Below are 22,787 nucleotides of genomic sequence, written 5' to 3'. Positions count from 1 at the left end.
ATACACAGGTTAAATCTTAAGTCAGTGCTGGAAGACCTCAGTAACACTGATAAGTAATGAAAATAAGAGAAAAGTGAAAGCCAAAATACACGCAGTTTGGGAGAAGACTTTACTGTACTATTCAGATCCATAGAGGAAGATGCTGACATGAAATGCAGAGCCATCACCCCATAATGTGAAAGGGAAAGGATAAACATCAAATTTGTACAAAACTGTCTACAAGGTTTCTTGATGTACCTGCACCTGACTCCTAAGAGAATCAGAGCTGTTCTCCAATACCTGCTTGGCCCTGGAGAGGTGTTCAGTTGATGTGGGATCATCACACAGAGGTCTGTGAGCCTTTCCTGCATTGGTCCCCTGATTTAAACTATTTGTTGCACCCATCGATATGATACTGCATGAAAATAAGTGCTAAGACCAAAGCATTCCACTTAACAGGAAAGGAACAAGGAATGTCACTGCCAAGGAGTGGAGACAACCCTGCAGTTCTCTACTTCTGTTTGTTTAACTTTGGCCACTCAGAATTTTCCATTCTCAAATGAGGGAGAAATAGTGGAAATAAACTTTGCTAAGGTGTCATGCTGATGTAAATGTCTCTACCTGGCCACCACCATGCAGGATCCAATTTTGCACCTTAGCAGTTCTAAATACAAACACAATGCAACTATCCTATAGGACTGGAAACCTACCAAATCTCAAAGCACTTCAACACAGAATTGCAGTGTCTTGCCTTTGGTCACCATTAAGAGTTTTGTTTCTGTACCGAGTCATTTAGCTAGACTTCAGACACGTGTTACCAGGAATCAAGCCCAAATGACTTCTATGTGGCTTCACTCTGAATGCAAATATGACACTCCTTGGGAAGTGAGTATGTCCTCACTCATTACAGAAAACACATACAGATAATAAGCATCAATTCTGAAATTTTTCCAGGGCAAACCTGTAATTATGTGCTTAAATATTAAATCAGTGTTTTTAAACATTCTACTTCTGCATCCTCAAAATATCTTTCTTCCTCTCTACCTCATCCTTTATAAAATACAAATCAGTGCAAAAGAAGATCGAATCAAAAGAATGGTCTAAGAGTTTTCTTAGCTTAACAACCAGATAAAGACTGAGCATGAAAATGAAAATGTATTTTCCAATATGAGCAAGAGCTATTAAATAATTACATGTTTACATTATCGTCCAAAGCAGAATGGAGACTGAAGGACTGGAAAGATGATGTTCTTATTATTCGCATATAAAAAAAAAAACACAACCAAAACAGAATAGGCCACCAAGGGTTAATAAAAAAATTCATTACAAGGACTGTGGCACATAATTGATCTGACTGTTTGTCTGACTGAGCCAGTGGCCCCAGAGATTTATGCGCTTGTGCAGTTCTGCAAAGTCCTCACTTGGGTCTGGCTCTGTGCAGCTGTTCAGTGAAGGCACTTCACAATCTGCAAAACAAGGAAGTAAAACATGCTGGCCACAACTCTGACATCATAACCTACAGACTTGGGCCATGTCGTACTTTCAAGAGATGACAGATCAAGCAGATGCAACTGATGCCAAGAGAATGGGGGAATGCACATCTTAAAAGATGCTACTGTCAGAGCTTAAAAATATCATGGTCAGTGTCAACACTGAGACTGCAATCAAGTGTCACTAAAATGTACTTCAAATTTTGTTTGTATGACCTTACTTCTGATTTCTTGTTAAGATTTCTACCTCTGGTCTCCTACATGTACTTAGTGGTTCCCATGAATTTATTTTACTACACCTAATTAAGAACTGAAAAATGGTCTGTGTATGAAGTTAGAAACACCTGTTTGGACAGTGCTGAAGAGTACGGTTAAGTGTAAATAATCAATAGCAGACAAAATCCACTTTTAAAAGTAGACAGCGTAAAATTGCAAAATTCCCTGTGCAGTAGTCATTATGAACCAAGTCTGAAAGAAAACACTTGTCTGCAACAAAATCAGTGTAAAACACAGACACAATTGATACCTATGTATTTTTGTGTGGTGCCCTCCACAGCCTCCATAGCTCTCAGCTCACAAATTGCATTGTATTTGGTGTGAACAGCTGCTGTAGACACTACCAACAGCAGCTGTTAAATGTGGAAGTTAATTGAAAATGTAAGGGTTCCTGTCCTGGTCCAGGACGTCCAGTGATTTATGTGCATCTGGACTAAGGATATTTAAGTTACGGGCTCACAGTGAAGAAGAAAAAAGAAGCAATTAATCAAAAAACCAGTCAGCAAAAGGCACAATAAAACACTGCAGTTTATGAAGAGAAAATGGGGCCTTCTTATCTAGCCTAACTTACCAACAAAACAATCACTGAAATGCTGGAACATTTTCTGACGACTACAGAGAGAACATGCCTTTTACCAGTGGTATGCTTTTTGCCTTTCACGTGCTGCTGCAGTGTAACAACAGAACATCCATGCAATTTAGAGAATCTCTTTCAAAAGTTAACTTTATTAACTTGTATTTGTTTGAAAGTCGTTGCAAGAAAAATCTTTTTTAAATAAGCATTTCAGCACTGTGATTGAAGTGTCATTTCCTTTTTTGCTAATTAATCTTTTTTTTTTTTTTTTTTTTTACACAAAAAGAAGCAATATCCTATCACTAAGAGAGAGAAACAGATAGACTAAACAGGTAGTTTATGTGATCTAATAATTAGACCAGACGTACATTCTAAGAATTATCATTCTAAGAATTATCTTTTTACTCTAACAGCAGTTAATTAAACAAACCTGGTCAGCTGAATACATGGAACTTAGCATACTGTGAACCATGTGTCAGAAACCTTGAATTCAATCTTCAGTTAAACACTTGCAACACAAATATTATTTGTACTCATAAATAAGTACTAACAGTCCTCAGTTATAATCATGGCTATCCAAAAGGTGGTGGTAGGGAGGTGGATTCTGCCTATGGAGAGGCAGTCTCAGTGTTTGAAAAGTAATTATTGAACCAAACAATAGATGAAAAAAGCACAGCATTATATTATATTTTTCCGTTTATAAAGCTTTGTGACTTCCTTAGAGAGTCTAGAATATCCAGGTATCATAAGGAATCTGATGATTATATCAGATTCCTGTGGGGAAATAAAACAATCTAAAAGCCTTACCTTGACCTCTTGAGCTGTGATTCCTCACTTTTTTATCATATGGCAATGTCACATTCAGGAAACAACTAGGAGGGTGGCCAAAACTCTCAATGCCCTAAGCCAGATAACCCCTGTACTAGCAAGGAAACAAGATAGTACAGACTCAAGCAGCAAGAGAGGAACAAGTGGTAGAAAGCAGCATCTCCTCGCCTCTCCAGCATCAAAGCTGAGGAGACCAGGGACTGAAACCTCAGCCCAGAGCCCTCACTACAAAAATTTGCTGTTTCTCTTTGCTCATTTTATATTGTTTTCTGCTGGCATCTTTGGAAACCATAAAAATACAGATGTGTTGGAAACATTAAGAACACAGACACTGTAGGGGAGGTAGATAGCTTCCTTCTCTGATTTGTACATGTCCCTCCCCTGTAAATATTAGCAGAAAGAATGTAAGTCAGATGCTGTATTCAGATATTCAGGTACTCATGGATAGTTGAATATACCCTGATGGAATTACTTTCATTGGAGTAGGCATGACTTTCAAAAGCAGCATTTAATATTTTCCTTTGTGGGAAACTATAAACAAACTTCCTGAAAAAGAAATCCAATGCCATTTTGCAACTGATTATGCTGATTTAAAAGTGACTGCACTGCAAATTGAAAAATGATATTCCAGTTGTACATCCAATCCATAGACAGAATTACTGAAGTGGAAAGAAACTGTTACTGAAAGGACAATCACTAAGTCCTTCAGAGTAGTTAGTTTCGTAAGACAGACAATACGGAAGTATGATCAAATTTGTGCTGTCATACTGTGTTCCAAAGAAAACGAATATATTTATATATCTCAATAATCATACAGTAAGAACAGTGACCTCTTCTTTCGCCTGCCTGTACAAATCACCTGAATTTTTCATCTGTTACAGACAATCACAAAATCAAAAGCTTTTTTGTCTTTTTAACATTAAAAATTTGAACAAAGAAGAAATCTCATCAGATCAGAATCCAATTTGTTTCTGGAAGTGAAAAACAAGGGTTATGCCTGACACTGCAGACATTTCTGACGGCCACTGGCCAGACTTCTAAGTCATATTCGTTAACTTGGATGTAATTTTTCTTGATTTATACTCGAGGCCAATTCATTGTGTGAAACTGACTTTTCATTAAGACTAAGGCTGAGGAGCTGCCACTGTTTTATTGCCATAAGAATGACTGTTACTATGGTTTCTGTGGAAAATCCTGTTTATGGCATTAGGCAGTGATGTTTATGGCAACGATGTGTTCACCTGTCAGTTCCTCCACCAGTGTCATTTAAAGCCACTGACCTACTTCAATCAAATCTGACAGAAAGAAATAGTCTCAAAGATAATCACACTCCCCAAAGTATTGTGAAATGCACCACTCTGGCACAGGGGAGAGACCCCATTGGAGGATGGAGGAAAAGGCAGGAGAAGTCAGTGGTCCCTCTGGGGTGCTGCAGGCAGCCTGGGGGCTGAGGCCAAGCCACCCATCAGCTCTGTCACCAGCCTGATGCATGCCATCATGCGCTGCCTCCTCCCTGGCAGCGGCTGGGCTGGAGCAGGCCATAATGCAGCAGAGAGCAGGGTGAGGGTGTGCGAAGCCGACTGTTTCTTGATGCATAGTGCTGGGGACAAGAAAGGGCAACTGTAGAAACTATAGCAGAAAGGGATGTGGAAAAAGCAAGGAGAAACTGCCGCAGTGCCTTGTAAGAGATACAGAGAGGAAAGAGTTAGCCAGGATCACAGGGACATGGACAGAAACACCTAGGAATCTGGGCCTCATAACTTCTCTGCTCACAAAGCAATTTGCTAGTTTTTTACTGAACCTCTCAATAAACAGATTTGCTCTTTCACAGTCAACCTAACTAGCCCAAAAGAAGGTTATATTTGAAGCTCACTAATGAGTATCTTTAGTGCTCATTAAGTAGATGTGCTAACAGCTACTTAAGGATCCAATGCTTTTGAATATAAACATTTAAATGACCATATCAAACCCTGCATTAGGGCACAGAAAATAGCAAACTGATGAACAAAGTGATTTGTTTTCTTTCCTAGCTGGATTTGCATAAGCAATTGTTCTAAATTCTGCTGTGTTCTGTCAATCTTGTTGTTCCTAAAGATGAAGACTTTTTTAAAGTATACGCATTCAGTATAATCTAATTTTGTAAGATTATTTCAAATGAAGAAAAATTCACGAGTAGCAGTTGATAAGTTAACATCAAAACTGCCTCACACCCACTTAATTAACTCAGATTTAAAAAGCATAGATATAGCTTCAGTCTGCAGAATACCAGATTAATACAAGTGCACTAAGTATGGGGGGAAGCACAGCACATTAGACATAATTTTCCCGCTTAGTGGAATGTAAAACAGATCAACAGATGTTGCATTATGTAGTTGATGCCTTTAAGTCTGATCTATTCCATTTGTTCAGCATGACACAGTGTTACAGCAAATGCAGATTCAACCTTAACAAAGCTCCAACTTTCAAACATCGAACAGTATCCTTCATTGGTTAAGGTATCCACAGATTAATTGATTCTAAAGACAGAAGGGCGAATATATGGAAAAGGCGAAATTGAAGAAATGCTCTTGGTTTTAAACTTTGGATCAAATGTTTTCTCCAAGTTTAAAATTCTGCAGATTTCTTGGGGTATTCATGGGCTTTTTACAACTGAGAAAAGACAAATGCAGCTCTTCCCCAAGCCATCTTGTCTGGTATCTCTCTTTTTTCTGGACAACTAATAGAAGTCTGAGAACCTCTGCAGAGAACAGAAGCTATTGTGTGGTAGAAAATGGAGCCTTGAGCTCAATTTTTTTCCAAAAGAGCTGCTTGGATTTGTTCTGAACCACCATGAAGAGGCAGACTATTAGGGAAAGGTTTGAGAAAAATAAGAAAAATAATGTTTTTCAAATTTAGAGTCCAGAATTTTCAAGATTAGAGAAGATTCAACTTTTTCATTTCTCTTTCTACCAGTGCAGGGTTATTCAGGCGAGAAACCTCTCTTCTTTTTGGACCTATGAGCTGGAACAGTTTGGCAGACAGGCATTTTCCTACATGTGCTGGGAATGTCTAATATGCTGCTTCCTATTCCTCTCCCCCCCACCCCAATTTCTGAAGTTCTCTTCTTTTGTCTTTGTTTTATTTTCTCTTTTCTGGTCTACCCCAGCACCCTCTGGGGCAACAGCATCTATTTAATAGTTCTTTGAGAACAGAGGTAGATGGAACTTTGAGGGGGCATCCAGTTGTCCTCGTTTCAGCTGAGACAGAGCTAGTTTTCTTCTTAGTAGCTGGTGCAGCGCTGTGTTTTGGCTCTGATGCAAGAGCAATGCTGACAGGACACTGATGGTTTTAGTTGTTGCTGGGTGATGTTTATACTAAATCAAGGACTTTTCAGTTTCCTGGGCCCTGCCAGCCAGAGGGCTGGAGGGGCATGGGGAACTGGGAGGGGACACAGCCAGGACAGGTGACCTGAACTAGCCCAGGAGCTATTCCATACCATATGACACCATGATGAGTATATAAACTGAGGGAAGAAGAAGGAAGAGAGGGACATTTTGGTATTATAGCGTTTGTCTTCCCAAGTAACTGTTATGGATGATGGAGCCCCGCTTTCCTGGGGATGGCTGAGCACCTGCCTGCCCATGGGAAGTGGTAAATGAATTCCTTGCTTTGCTTTGCCTGCATGCTTGGCTTTTGCTTTACCTATTAAATTGTTCTTATCTCAACCCTTGAGCTTTACATTCCTTGAGGGGGAATGAGCGAGCTGCTGCATGGTGCTTAGCTGCCGGCCAGGGTTAAACCACAACACCAGTGCATCCGTTTACTCCAAATCAGGATCAACAATGGCCCTTACAATAATCTCAAAATATGTTCTTAAAAACTTACAGTGACTGAGATTTCACTATTTCCATAGCAGTTTTATTCAGATGTTTAACTAACACACCATTAGAAATCCTTTTCAATTATTTATACTGCCTCCCCTTGGCAGAAATTTCAGCTCATTAACATTTTGTCTTATCATCAGTAAGCGGTTTATTCTTTTTCCCTTTGCAGCTCTTCTCTTATTTATCTTCTGCAAGATTAAAGACATCACTGATGCACTTCTTGCATGTCTGAATCATAGATGGCATCCTATTTCAGCATGTTCCAACTTCGAACAAGAAAATCAAGCAGCCATCATGTAACTGTTTATTTCCAACTCACACTAATCAGGTGTGATGTACAAGGAACTGCAGTAAATCATCTTTGTAGGTATAACTACTGAATATAATTTCTTTCCCTGGTTGTTTTGGGCACAGTCACCACCACAGTGATGCAGCAATACGAAATCAGTCAAGTGTGGCTCTTTATTATAAATCATGTAAGCGCATCCCAGCCTTTTGATTGGATGGGTGCGCTGCATCAGAGATAGTCAAATTCCCCTCTGGGGACTACAGCAAAGGAGAGGTGGAAGAATTAACTTGGTGATCGTTTCCTTAAGGTGAAACCATGATTTTTAATGCATCTATAAACTGATGGCACCTTGCTGCTGAGGAAATGCTGGGAGCAGCTGATGAAATAGCCATGAGTGAAATCAAGCTGTTCTTGTGATGCTCAGACCCACCTCTAACATACATTTCAGAATTTAGAAGTGCTACATGAATTACTTGAAATGCAGCAATATTTGTAAAAGTAACAGCCACTTACTTGCAGCATCACTGTCAACTTTGACACTTCGAAGCTTATAGATCTGAGCAGAAAAATTGTGTCTAAAGGCACTTCACAGATACTAATCTGTGCAATCTTAACCAAGTAATTAATAGGGTGGTTTTTTTACAGACAAGTAATAATTAGTTAAGACCCGAATTCTTCAAAGTAGTCAAGAATTTTCTACAGTCGACCAGGTACAATCCTGACCTAGACCTTGAGATACTCAAATTCATGGATTATTGTTGAAAAAAATATAGCCTATCTAAGTTGCTAGCAAAGAATTTGGCTTCTAGTCCTTCATCTTAGTAACAAAGCCATTTGTTAACCTTTTAATTTCTACAAAAATAAATGCTGAGAAACAGAGAAGGCTCCACTTTTTCCTTATATTGTCTAAAACTTACATACCACGTAACATTTATGTAGTGGGAAACAACTGTTTCGCAGCATTCATCTTGGAATAATCATCACCACAGGAGAGTGCATCCTTTTGACTCCACTTTGTTAATGCAATAAACTCTTGTCTCCTCGTAATGGGAAGAGACCAGCAGGCTAAACTGAAATATCTGTACATCCACATTTGCAGTTTCTACCACTCAGAAGGATACAGTTCTGCTCATCAGAAGTTCTGGAAGATGGATGGGTCCTAAGATCCTTCTGCTTTTATTGCTAATCAAGTACTCACCATGTCCTATAACCCTGCTGGTAATACAAAGCATTGGCAATGGATTTTTTACCCCAGTACTGATGCTGCCATTTGCCACGGAAAAACGCTTTAGCCCAACCAAGGTGGTGGTGGGGGAGAAGATAGAAAAAGGGAGTTAAAAGTTTTTCAGACTTCATTGCCACTGAAAAGTTTTAGTCTATCATATTCTCAGTTTAGTCTGTCACAGGCTGAGAGATTAACTCCTCCATTAACACTGCCTGGTCTGTACATGCTCCGAGTTGCAGTGAGCCCAGTAGCTCTCCATCTCCTTACCTCCTCCTTCCCTATTTTACTACAGTATAGTTCATGATGTTTTCATACAGAAGCAGATGTTATTGCAATTTTGAAGATATGTTTACCTTTTTTTTCTCTCAACTGGACGACACATCAACAAAGCAAACATTCCAGCAGAAAGTACTACAGAAACCACTCTCAACCCACCTACCAAAAAGGTATAAAGAGATCTTTTTGATTGCCAGTAAAGTTAATTTCTTAAGGTGAATGGATCTGTTTCACCTCAACAATCTTCTGCTAGAAACAGAAATTATTTTCAGGCCACTTCGCAAGCCACCTACTCAAATGAAAAAGAGATCGGTCCACTCTAATCATGATTATACTCGGTTAGAAACAGAAGCCATTTATGGACTTCTGTGCCTATGAAAAGATTTACGTACTCAGGGAAAGTAGAATTAAGAATGGGCAGCAGGTCTCCACAGTCAGATGTTTGGTGAATTTAGCATGGTCCTAAACTACTGGGGACAGGCTCTGGTTTGCTATGTCCTTAAAAATCTCCACTGATGGAGGTACTGTTACTGCATTGGGCAGTTTATGTTAGTCCTGTATTACAGCTGTATTTAAAATTTAACTTCTTTCCTATTAAACTAAATCCCAGCTTCTGCCATTTAAACTCATTTAAGGATATCGGCAGGAGAAAAGTAATAGGTGATGATCTTTAGAGAAAAGTGATAGCAGATATATTTTACAAAACAGGAAAAGAATACAAATTTTCCCATAGGAAACATAATTAAGCATTTTAAAAGTAGAAGTTACCATTAATCTTTTAAATACAATGTTTTTCAAGTCAAGTGTGAGTCCATTGACTGGACACTTCTATGTCTGCATTTTTAAGTTCTACGTTACTGTAAAAAAGTTACTCTCTTTAAAAAAAAACAATTGACTATTCAGAAAAAATTGGCTTTGTTTAGTTTAGTAAAATTTTAATTTTACTAAATAGGGTAAAAATACAATTTTTAACTTGTCCTCTTTCAGTCACAGGACAAAATGCTAGTCATTTGTAGATGCAATGGAAAGAATCTGCTTAAATAGTGAACAAGTTAATTCTTTCCTACTTATACCTATTGAGACATATTACAGCTAGTCAAGAAACCTTTAACTCTAAAATTGAATGCTTTTTCCTTAGTTTTCTTACGCCACTTACTTCTCCTCCAAATTTGTGTTCCCTGAATGGTGCTAAATACCTCTCTTATGAACACATAAGTACCTGGTCCTCGATTAAGTGGAAAAAAGACTCTACTGACAAAAAAATAATAGTTAAATGAAGATCTGATATGCAATTGATTACACTGATCTGAATAAAGTGTTAGACTAAAAATTTAAATCTGTTTTTTGTATTGAGTGTATTAGAAAGTAGTATGTTTCCCATTCCCTTAATTCTGTATTATTAATTTTCTAGTCTTTTTGTGAACAATCTAGCCTAATTTAATTGCAATTTGGTGGATATATATGGAAGTACTGTCTCTGCCTCTGATCATACCATGGAGATTTGTTCACTAAAGCTGTTTGACATGGTTGTCTCCTCTCTCTCCTGATAAATACCAGAACTAGAGGGTTAGAGCATGCGGAAAGCTTCATATTTCAAGTGTAGCTTATGCTGTAGCAGCCTGGACACCTGCATCATCCTGTTTTCCACCTTGCAATCTGATTTCTTTTCAGCCATATATTCCCCTTCTTGTTCAGGTGTAAAATTCACAAATGAGGTCAATATTTGTTTCTCACTAAGCAAAATACTCTAGGGAATGTTTTGAATTTCTAAAGGTTTTTCTGTAGTTTATGAAGCCAAAAAACCCTTGTATACATCATGTATGCAAAACAAAACTAAATGTAGTATTAAAACTCATAGGTTAAATACAGTGAGATTTTCTCCAGGTTCCTCTGATGTTTACTTTGGAGATATGGTACAATAAAAATCAAGACTGATTTTTAAAATAATACATGTTTATGGCAGGAAACTTTTTTTTTTTTGATGGAACTGATAATTTAATAACTTTTATTTAAATTAAGCAGGTAAAATGGCTAGAATGACTCTCATAGTTCTTTTTGATTCCTGCCCTCAGACTAACACATAAACCTGATGTAACAAAATGCCAGTATATCACTATCTGGATTTTAAACTGAAATGTAGTTTCTCACTCTTAAGATTCTTTGTTATTTGAAAAGCGAACCTTTTAAAGATTATTGTAATGCCCATTTGTTGCATTTGACAGTCTTTGAACTAATCTACCTTGAAACATGATGTTAAATTTAAAGTTGCATTTGCAAAATGATTTATAGAATGGTAACTAACCTTCGTATCTAGCCTAATCTAAGTATAAATTGCGTAAAGGAATTTCTTTGTAGCACCCTAATCTGGGACTTTGTTAGTTGGCAGCAATTAGAAGCATTTCTCTGCGGATGTTTCTTCTAATAGTTTCTCCGTGACCTGAACTCCTCTTTCAGAAACCCTGAACAAGTCAACAACCATTTTCAATTTTTAAAAAGCCAACAGCTGTAGAATTCAAGAAGCCTTGAGACAGAGATGCTTGTCTTCCAGACACTAGCTTTTCCATATGTGTTCACTGCAGCACTACATCATGCTGATTCCTCTCTTAATAGCATGCTGATACCAAGGCAACTGTTAACTTCCCTTTATTTTGTGTTTCAGAGCATTGCTCAGGTTTCATAACCTCCCTGTGCTGCTTGAACAGAAACAAAACCTGTTACATATAGAGAACATAATCTTTATTTTCTCACAGAAAGACAGAGCTAATTGTACAACTGGTAAACTTGCATAGATAGTTTCACTGCTGCCTTGGGCTAGATAATGTATACCATACCAGCTGTGAATCTAGGGCTTTTAGAAGTAGCTTATGTAAGAGGCAGTACAAATGAAAGGAATACATTTGTAAAAGAAGGAGGGGAAAAAAAAATCTATGAAACTATTCTACTTTGTTGGCCTGGTATTCTTCTATTAAGAATAATTCCATTATGCTTAATGGTAGTTTATTGCTTTTCAACAGATGCAACTTCATTCACTGTTGTTGAGTAACTTCCAAGCTCAGCTAGGAAAAATCAACTCAGTCTACTCATCATGTGGGAAACAGAGAGCCCAGAAATCCCTATGCACTACATAAACGGGGCTTAGAAGTGGGTGGGGTCTGCTTTGTTTATAAATATGTTTTGCTTCCTTGTCAGTGGAGAAGTGATTTGGAGAAAAATCTGTATCTTTGCTTAACTCTGGCCGAGTAATTCCATGGAAGCCATGTAGAAATTGTGACAGAGGAAACACCATCACAAGAGCCTCCTCCTGAACACACGCAATACAAACGGTGCACAGATCTGTGCTGGTATTTGCCCAACTTGGAGCGTTTGCAGGAGCGTACAGCAACCTGTGCCCACGCTCGCCCGAGTGCTGGAGCAGGGTTTGCCCTGGGAGCCTTTGGCAATGCTGGAGAGCTCGGCACAGCAGCATGGCAACAAAGCAGTTTGCTACTGAGCTTGAGCTGGTGTGATTCCACGTTTGTAACTGGGAACTAAGATACAGGTCTTAAACTTCACAACATAACAAAAATCTCTGATATAAAGTGAAGACAATTTTAAGACCTCATCAAAACCCATAAATATATTCTGTTTAATTTTGCTAAAACAATGTGTAAACACACTTCTTATCCTATGCAAAAGGATTGTTTTTGTTGTTCATAGCTTTCTTGTTAGCCCTCTTTTTGGCTATTACAACTTTCCTTAATATACCACAAGGACAGTGATTTACAGGGCTAATATTGAAGAATACTGTCTTTTAAAATTGGTTTGTACGTTCTTTTGTCTTAAGATTTCATAAATATTTTTGCAAAAAGACACACACACAAAAAGAAACAGTGCAGCATGGCTTTTAGTTGCTGATATTCTTCCACTGCTAAAGAAAGAAGAAATTTTTCCCTCTAGTGCCACTGCTTTGGTATAAGGAAGTACATTACTATTCACTGACGTATACTGTCATGTGATGTTTTAAAAGCACCTCAGTAAAGGTTATTGAGTCATTTATAAAATCTACAGTGAAATTAGACAACCTATGTAAATCAGTCTGTCATAATGTTTGCATTTTCCACTGAAAGATAAAGATAATAAAAATCCATAGGAAAGCAAAAAGTACTTGGCATCCAGAGCAATTTACTAATTGGAAAAAAAATAAATTATCCCTGCTGTGCCTTGTCAGCAAAAATTCCTCTCTTTGATTCCAGCAAATCAAAGCCAAAAGGCAGGACTGAATATATAGATTCAGGTTGTGTGTAGTGGACTCTAAAATTAATTTTAATGCAATAGTCTAGATATTTGATGAGTCTGCATGATTATAATTTATTTCTGGACATTAACACTAGCTGAATGTTCCAATCACTTTGGGTAAACCTTATGAAGTTGTCCTCTGTTTCACAATCCAACCGCAATAAATTTCACTGTTTGGCCGAAGAGAGCTGCTGTGGATGCCAGCTAACTCACAAGGCGGCTTTACTGCTCTTGAGGAGTGCCAGGGAGAAGTGCTTGCAGAGGCTGATTTTTAAGAACCCCTGAACAGCCTTAGCAACTCTGGAGACCTGTGAGCACTTAACTCTTCTAAAAGGCAAGCCCAAGAGACTAAGAATTTTATCTGTACCTTCGCATAAGTTTAACCATGGCAGAGCAGTAAAGAGCTCCTTCACAAAGTGGTTTACATTGCACGCGTGTGTAACTTCAGCCATTGCAAACTTTCTGTCTTATCTGCCCTCATTCACACCTACAACATTAAAAGCAGTCGGCTCAGTTTCTCTATTTCTACACCACTAAAAAGATCTACTCAGAATGAAACATTCAGCACAGCTTTATATTCAGAACTAGCCCTGCAAACATTAAGATAGTACTGTTTCTCAAGAATGGATGATTGACATTTTATCTTTTACCAAACAAACAAAGCGAGCACAAATTTGACAACCAGCAATTTAAAATTTATTTCCTCTGAGGCAAGTCTCCACATCACCTATTTTCTCCAGATGCAACAATAACACCAATTACATTTTCATGTGTCCAGGTTTTCAGTAATTTAAAGAAACTGACTAAACATTGGCATTGGCTGATTTTTGAACTTTTTACTATGTTGGGTTTTGTTTATCTTGCAACCTATTCTCATTCTTTCCACAAAAAGGAATCAATTTTTCTTAACAGCAGTGTTAGTATTTTGAGAACAGACATGAAGCCCACTCTTCAAACGATACTTCAAGAGTATACCTTCATACTAGAAGAGCTGCAAATCACAAGCAGATGTTTTTCTTACCATAATGAGGAATTATTGCCCAAGCCATTGCAGAGGCATAGATGCCACCAATCATCCAAAACATACAGAGCCAGCTCAGGTGTTCACCTCGTTTCTCCCGTGCAAGCACTTCCGAAAAGTAGGAGAATACTGTTGGCACAGCTCCACCAATCCTAAAAGGAGATACAGATAATGAATTAAGTGAAAGTAACAGCTAGTTGAAGTTTGAACAAGCTCATAGCTGTAGTCATTGAAAATCCAAACTACAGTAGTTTTCTGGCAAGAGTGTCTTTTCTCAAATTGCACCACATATTGGGGGACTCCTGAGGAAGTTTTCACCAGTTTGGATGCAGTATTTGTCAAGTATTCCCTTGAAAACTGTGTACAAGTCATTGTATTCTGTGTTTCAAGGAGATTGTCAATGTGCCAGCTGCTGGAACAGAAACCAGCGCAAAGCACTGATTTTCACCATCACAAAAATCCTTAAATCATGGCAGTCTATTGTCAAGTGTCAAAATACATTGCTTTTAACTGAAAATATTAATAATTTTCTCACAAAATAACAGCTATTTCTCTTAAGTCATACCTCCAATGCTTTAGGTAATCAAGAAGTAACTAAATGCCAGCTATGTTACTAATACATTTTATTTCACACATATTTAAAAAGATGTTTTATTCAGTTGCACTACATGATTTGCTAAACCCATGCTGGCTTTTTACTTAAGTTTTTTATGAAACACCTACATATTCATATAATATTCTATTTTTCACATGGTAAAAATAAACATTCTCTGAAGTTAGCTGGACAAAAAGAAGAGTTCAAACGGGTTTTACAAAAATTAGAGTAGCTCAAAGTATGTGTAATTTTCAGCACTTTTCAGAACCAGCTTCTGGATCATCTTCTACTGTCTTTACCTCTTCACTACCAATGCAGGCTGTCAAATGTTCTACAGCAGGACAAGTCCTTGTAGATTTTATTTTTCCTGCTGAAGAAAATACCTGTGAAGCTTGAAGAGATATTCTCACATACCAGATTACATACTTTCAAGCAGCATCTTGCATGGTTTGAATTTTTATCTGAATTTTAAAGGCAAATGCTGTCATCTGGGAGCTGCCAAACTGGGAGCAAAAGGAAGGAAGCTTGAAACAGATTAAAACAAATATTACAAGGAAAACATGAATACAGAAATTGTATTTCACTCTTAAAAAAATTCAGTGCCATAGCAATACAGTTTATTTTAAGATGTCTTTTGGTACAGCAATGAAATACTGGATTGAGGTGTTACACTTGTTTAGGGGTCTGCTGTTTTGCCACCTCCTTCTAGACAGACCATCATGAAGTACTTCTGGTCAGCTCTAGGCTTTACCATGAATGTTTTCCATAGCGGAGCCCACTACTTCTTACACTCGCTGCCAGTGCTGCAAAGGTTTATACCTCCATGAATTTTTGTTAGATATACAGCTGTATCTCCTTTATTCTCATGGGTGAAAACATTAAAAGCCTTCAACTAGTGAGCTGCCCTGTCACAGGCGACAGGAGACATTGTCGTCAGAGGTGCTCCAGGAAGCCCAGAGTGAGGAAGAGTGGAAGGGGCATGGCTAAGGGTGGAATCACAACTTGTTTTGCTGTGATGGGAAAGCCCTGCTGCCTCAGTGGTGATATGGATTTGGAGCCCTCCAGTTCCCAAAGTACAAGGGAATTAGAGCTATGACTTCTTACCCTCCAGGGCTCAGGCACAGCTTTGAGTTACAGCTGCAGTTACAATGAAGTAGGACATATGGAGAGTTTTCAATGGGTGGATTAAATCCATAGGTCATACAAATGTTTGTGGAATGATGGGTGGATGCTTCAAGCAGAAAGAACATACCCTATCTTAATGTCATAAAGTGTACAGAGATCCAGACCAAAGGCACCAAAAAAGGCATTTCCTACCTGGCAGCATGAACCAACTGTACTATGGACGATGGGAGATTGATGCTGCTCTACTGTTTAAAAATGACCCAGGTGGGTTGACTCATATGCTATGTCCTAAACGTCCTCCAAGGCTACAGAAGCAGCAGTCCATTGTCCTGGTTTCAAGTGGGACAGAGTTAATTTTCTTCCTAGTAGCAGCTACAGTGCTGTGTTTTGGATTTAGTATGAGAGTAGCGCTGATAGCACACTGATATTCTTAGTTGTTGCTAAGTAGTGTTTACACCAAATTCAGCTTCTCATGCTCTGCCAGTGAGAGGGCTGGAGGGGCATAAGAAATTGGGAGGGGACACAGCCAGGGCAGCTGACCCAAATTAGCCAAAGGGATATTCCATACCGTATGATGTCACGCTTAGTATATAAACTGGAGGAAGTTAGCAGGATTCTGCTCGGGGACTAGATGGGCATCAGTCAGAGGGTGGTGAGCAGCTGTTGACGTGCATCACTTCTTCTGGTAGTTTGGGTTTTTTTTCCCCCAAAGTTTTATTTCTCTTTCTTTTCTTGTTATCTTCCTTTCCATTGCTATTACTATTGCTGTTGCTATTACTATTACTGTTGTTATTATTATTATTATTATTACATTTTCCTTTATTTCAGTTATTGAACTGTTCTTACCTCAACCCACAGGTGTTACGTTTTTCCCAGTTTTGCTCCCCATCCCATCAGGGAGGGGGGGAGTGATTCAATGGCTGCATGGTACTTAGTTGCTGGCTGGCGTTAAACAACATCTTGTACTGGTAAATTTAATAGGGCAACTTTTCTAACAAATAGACCTTTTAGATATGTAAGAGGAATTCTGGAGCCAGTAAACCAAAAATTTATTTAGGATATGCAAATAAACAGGAAAAAAAAATTAGCTTTGAAAAAAACCCAGTTTTTCTGCTCCATCTGATGTGATTAAGTTGCCGTTTCCAGTGAGTACACCATCAGGCTAAGAAAAATGTGAAAGTCCAGATACTATGTTCGTATTGATTAAACAGTGAAGTTAAAGTTGTCTAACTACCTAAAGGAGAAATAAAGGATGTATTTTCATAACAGAAAAAACAGATGTTATTTAGACTTGTAGGTCTCCGATTCAAAGCAGCTGTGTAGTAGAGTGTGTTATGCACTTCTTCGCACCTTAAACATGTGAACGGAAAATTTACTTCTCAGCTAGTTAAATTCTTCCTTCTGGCCTCATGTAAGTGCAGAGTGATACTGCTAGAAGTTTTTAGGATAGTGGTATTTAAAAAGCTCTGCCTGTGTCACAAAGCTATTACAATTACTAAAAAATTATTATGAAAATCTTAGAGAGGCTGATCAACAGATGAATTGGAGGAGAGTGAAGGGAGATGGAGAGGAAGCACCCTGCTGCAGAAGACTGTTCTTTTGCTCTTAGGCTGGACAATCACAGGGTGGCAGTACCCATGCCTCTGCTCCTTAAAACTTGCTCCCAAATGCAGAACAAGTGACAGCAGAAAGGGAGAACAGGAAAAGCTACATCTGTTACCACACCAAGCAACAATGAGGAAACTCCTTTAAAACTGTGTGGACCTAGAGAACACTTTTAAGAAACAAATTTGTCTGACTTGTGGAAATTTTAATGTTTGATAGGTACCACAGCCATTTACTATTATAGAACGGATGTGGTATCCGGTACACTAAACATTGCTAGCAGAAGTATAAACTACCTCTCAAAGACTTGGGCAAGAGATCAGTGCAACTCTGACTTCTTCCATCACTCTCTTGTGAGAGGTTCTTTCAAACACTTCAGCAGCTATGTGCAATAACCTTCACTTACACTCATATAAGTGCTTAGTAATTCAGTGGCTCCAGATAAGCACTTCCGTATTTATGTGGAAGGAACAGAATTTGATACTCGGTGGTTTTGTATTACAAGTTTGGAAGCATACTGCCTCTCTGGTATCCTACCAGCACTGTGTGGAAGGATAGCAGCATGCTCAGGAGGGAATTCCAAATAAATTCAAAGGCAGAGTTGCCACTGATTTTGAAGTAGGAAGATCTCATGTTTTGTTTTATGGGAAATGCAAACACTGTTTTCCCACAGGACACATACTACAGTATTAAGTCTGCTTCTGGCAATTAACTGGCTTGATACAGTGGGATGTTTGGTCTTACTGAGTTTATAAATTATATGGCTCTTTCTCACTTGTAGAAAAGAATTTGATATATGAAACTACATTTTTGTCTTCACATGTCTGCACATGCAGATGAAAAGCCTGTGAAAGCCATACTGATTGAGAAGAATGTTTATTCTAAAAGACGGGAAGGTTTTTAAATACAAAGGATTCCAGCAAACTGAAGTTTTTACATCTTATTCGTTATTCATGTGTGTTATTTCTTCAGTTGTCATAGCCAAGGCAGTGGACATAAATCTGTTATCCATAAATCAGGGAGAGGAGTCCATGCATAACTTCCTAAAGGGTCACAAAAAGTATCTACAAGGTGCAAATATATTGTATGTACAAATTAACTATACAGGATTTTTATACCTCTACCAGAAAATTGTGTGGAATCTGTAATTGATTTAAAAAAATTTAAAACCATTGCTCTAAACCTTTTGGTTGATGATTGTGAGGGACAGCTGCCTCCAGAATAACAGATTCTGTTATAAGGCACAGTCTACTAGCAGCAGGAGGCAAAACTTTGTTGAGCTTGGTTCAAGACCATAAAATAAACTCTTTCACTCTGTAAGGATCAGTCTTTGCACCTGGAACAACAGGATGCATTCCTTCAGCTTTGTCTTTTTAAATAAATATGTAGGAATAGATGCAATAACAACACAGTAAACAGCAGAAGCCTTTTTCCGCTGCACATATTGCTCCATACATGGAGAGAACAGCATAAATGGTAGTCAAAATAAATACAAATGTCAGTCATGATCTTTCTCAGTTATTTTTCATCTTCAGTAGTAAAACCCATCAGAAGTAGGCAGAGCAAAAGCAAAATGGATAATTCTTTTGTATTTTCTCAGAAACAAGTAATTCAATTGGAAAGAAATACCAATTAATCAGCATATTGTTATCCTTTTTGATGCAAAAGATGAGCCAGTTTGGGAACCTTATGGGTTCCTTCTGTTAGGAGAAAACATTAATGATTAAACATGTTAATTTGATGTCATCTTGGTTATACAGAACATAAACATTCTGACCCCGAATTCTTATTTTACTCTTACTTCTTATGCTGGTTTTGTGTTTTTTTTCAGGATTATGGTTTTAATACCTTTCTAGCTACATTTTTAGGGTTGGGCTAGTCCTTTCTGTCTGCCTTTGCTCACATACAGACGTGTAACACAGAGTCCTCCACTAGTCTCCGTATGCCTAGTACCTACGTCCTGCAGTTGCATTTAGTCTCTAGTGAAAGCCATCTCCTACACAGTTCAGCTTCCACTTGCTGTACATATGATGTGGTTTGGGTGGTAGGTCATATCTACTCAGTTCTGTTACTTCAAAAAAAGAGTTGTACTGTTTCTTCTACTTGTTCACAAAGAAGGGTAGCTCCCTATTCAACATTGTGATGAATTTTAAAAATTATTTTAGATTCAAAATGAACAACAGTTATTCAGGGCAAAATGACAACACAGAAATAAGCAACTGATCTAATCCCAATTCAGCAGAGGAAGGTTTAATTTCTGACCCCAGAAAATCATCCAAACTGAAAGCTATGCTTTTATAATGTTATTTCTGTACACTGTCTATTCATGTTTGCTCTGTAAAATTATGAGGAAGGGGAAACAAAAAGGAGATTTGTGGTGCACCCTAGGAGAGTAGGATTCAGTGAAACAAACAATAAGCTAAGGTACATTTGTGTTTTCTTTGTCACAAACAAAAATGCTAAGTGTCTGCTACTCTACCTTCAGAGCTGTGATTTGCCACAACAGATTTTGGCAACTGCACAGTGTGACAGCTGTAAAAATAATTCTGTAAGGCATTCAGGAAATTCTCGCTTCATATAGAAGCCTTTGTTTATTTGCAGATTCACTAGCCAAAGGGGCTTGAAATGCAAAAGCATAGAAGGAGTAGAGCTAATTAGGAAAAAAAATCTTACAGAACACTAAATGCACAAAGAAGATGGTGTTCTTCTGAAATACCTTATCTTCTCTTTCAAACTTGGACAACATCCAGACTAAAAGTCAAGATAGTGTCTGTGAGATGCCATTTGCAAGTTTTCACCTTGTTACTTGCAATTTGTTAAAAACTGATAGAGCTCAAAACGCGGATTCAGTGCTACACTCCTGAGATTTGGAAACACCCCACCACCCTTTGTCCTGTCCAACTGCACCTGCTCTTCCCTCTTATTAACAGTTCTCTACACCCCCACCCCCCCCAAGTCTCATTGAAAAACATCTCTGCTGTTTTCCTTTCAGAACTGCCATTAGACTGGCAAAGTATCTGAGACTGAGCAGCCAGACTGACAAGTTCTCCTTGAAAGCTGCTGGATAAAGCCCTACAAAACTGCAGCATGTAATAAACTAAGCTTTGCTGGGCATTCTACCCATATTTAAATTCCAGTGCCTCTTTGGACTATGTATACTATAGCAGTTGTCTTTCAGATGCACAAGTGGCCTGTGTGTTGGTAACAGCAAGAGAGTCCCTGTGATAAAGATTCACATGATTACTGAACTCTGCAGTACTGTCAGCTCTGATGGAAGCTGAATTGATAAATATATAATTCATTCCCCAAATTTACCCAACACTATTTAAAAATATCAAGTCAAATTTGGTGTCAAAGCCAAGTATATAATTGCAAAGAACTTGCCAGCAGTACTTGGTCAGCTAAATTGCTTTCAGATCTGCCAGTATTGGTAACACAAAATCATTGTTTATGAACACTTCCTTTTGCAGACCTTCTGCTGCTTCTTCTTTTCATTGCTTTTATAGTGCTCTGTTATAGACCACCCAACCAGGATGAAGAGGCAGATGAAATATTCTATGAACAGCTGGGAGAAGTCTCAAGATCACTAGCTCTTGTTCTCATGGGGGACTTCAACTTACCAGAGGTCTGCTGGAAATAGAACACAGCAGAGAGAATAACTTCCTGACACAGCTGGTGAGGGAGCCAGCGAGGGAAGGTGTCCAGCTAGTGCAGGAGGGGGGGGGCTGGGAAGCAGGACCACAAGTAACAATCCGTTAGCTGAAAGGAATGTGCTTGAGCTTGTGGGTCACAAGCCCTGGTGATACGGGACATGAGAAATTACTGGAGGGTACAGAAACAAGGACTAAGTATCAAGTTGAGACTATACAAGGAATAAGGTGGTCAGTTTGTCAGCTTGCTCAAGGACATGGTTCAAGAACTGCAGACATTGTTGTCTTGAACTGTTGCTGAATTGCTAAATAGCTAGCGCGAGATCTTCAGCGAGTTGCCACACAGTTATAGAATAAGCAAGTTTTTGGACCAATCAGAATAACATGTAACAATTGCTTGTGTGTATATAATCATATTAGGCTAAATAAAGTGACATTTGCTTGCATCAAGCTGCGTCCCGTCTCTCAATCGCAGCAAACTGGTGACCCTGACGTGATTCAAACATGCGGCCTTCTGAATAGACCTGTTGTTTGTGAACAGGGAAGCACTGGTGGGTGATGTGGTGGTTGGAGGACATCTTGGGCATAGCAAGTGTGAGATGATGGAGTCTTCAATTCTTGGAGAAGTAACAAGACAGGTAGTAGAATGGCTACCTTGGACTTCCAGAGGGCTGACTTTGGCCTGTTTAAGAGCCTGGCTGACAGAGTCCCTTGGGAAGCAGTTCTGAAGGGCCAAGGGGTCCAGGAAAGCTGGACATTCTTCAAGAAAGAAATCTTACAGGCATAGGAGCAGGCTGTTCCCACGTGCTGGAAGACAAGCTAACAGGGAAGACGACCAGCCAGGTTGAACAGAGAGCTGAACTTGGGGAAAAAAAAGGAGATTTTATGACCTCTGGAAGAAGGGGCAGGCAACTCCAGAGGACTAGAAGTAGAACACGACATTATGCAGGAGCACATGGTCCATTTCTCTGCTTGAACACTTTTGCAGTCGTTATGCATATGGACTGCTTGCATGTCCTTCCTGTCTTGGCCATTAAGAGAAGGGGAATATGCAACACCAAGAGCTTCTTGCCATTACACATACAGAAGTGGTGCTAAAAGTCAGTGTGGGTATATTTGTACAGGCAATCACCTCAAAACTTCTAGTTGCAAGAAACTTCAGCCACAGTTTTGGATTTATGCTACCTGTTGATTCCTCACAAGAGTGTGAAGAATTTGAGAAAAGACCTGAACGATGAGGCACCAGCGCTCTTTGGTAGATCCCAGTACTGTGGAAGGAGTACTGCAGGTAGCTTTAACGATATTTTCTGAAGAAGGGTTAAGAAAACTGACAGTGTGTCACAGATTTAATGAAGTATAGCCTAAAGTATTCTGGAAAAGGAACACTATATGATAGGGCACTCAAGAGAGACTTATTCACAAGAGGCAATGGACAGGGAAAAGGCTTCTTTACTAGCTTTTAGTTACATAAGTTAATACATGTACGCTGTATTTCTTAATACTTCTGTAGGTTTGGAAAAGAAATTTGGCTAAACTGGAAATCTTGGCAAATTAAAAGAAAACTCTGTAGTCTGGACATAATGTCTGGTTTGTAAAACACAATACATTTATTAAGCTTTTTTTACTTTCCTCATGAAAAAGAATCAGTTTCGTCTCGGAGCAAACCGTGAGGTTTTCTGAAGAACTTATAAACTATAGTTCACCTCAGGATATTTA

At 38.7% G+C, this 22,787-nt stretch overlaps 1 protein-coding gene across 1 annotated transcript in view; it reads right to left on the bottom strand.

Moving 5' to 3' along the window:
- Nucleotides 1-22,787, bottom strand: part of SV2C (synaptic vesicle glycoprotein 2C) — a 115,434-nt gene that overhangs the window by 40,029 nt on the left and 52,618 nt on the right. Inside the window, exon 4 of the mRNA XM_055791372.1 lies at nucleotides 14,097-14,248. Coding sequence (XP_055647347.1) covers nucleotides 14,097-14,248 — 152 coding nt within the window. The remainder of the gene's footprint in view (nucleotides 1-14,096; nucleotides 14,249-22,787) is intronic.

The sequence above is a fragment of the Falco peregrinus genome, chromosome Z, assembly GCF_023634155.1.
Source record: "Falco peregrinus isolate bFalPer1 chromosome Z, bFalPer1.pri, whole genome shotgun sequence".
Taxonomy (NCBI): Eukaryota; Metazoa; Chordata; class Aves; order Falconiformes; family Falconidae; genus Falco; species Falco peregrinus.
This window is presented reverse-complemented; position numbering and strand designations above follow the sequence as displayed.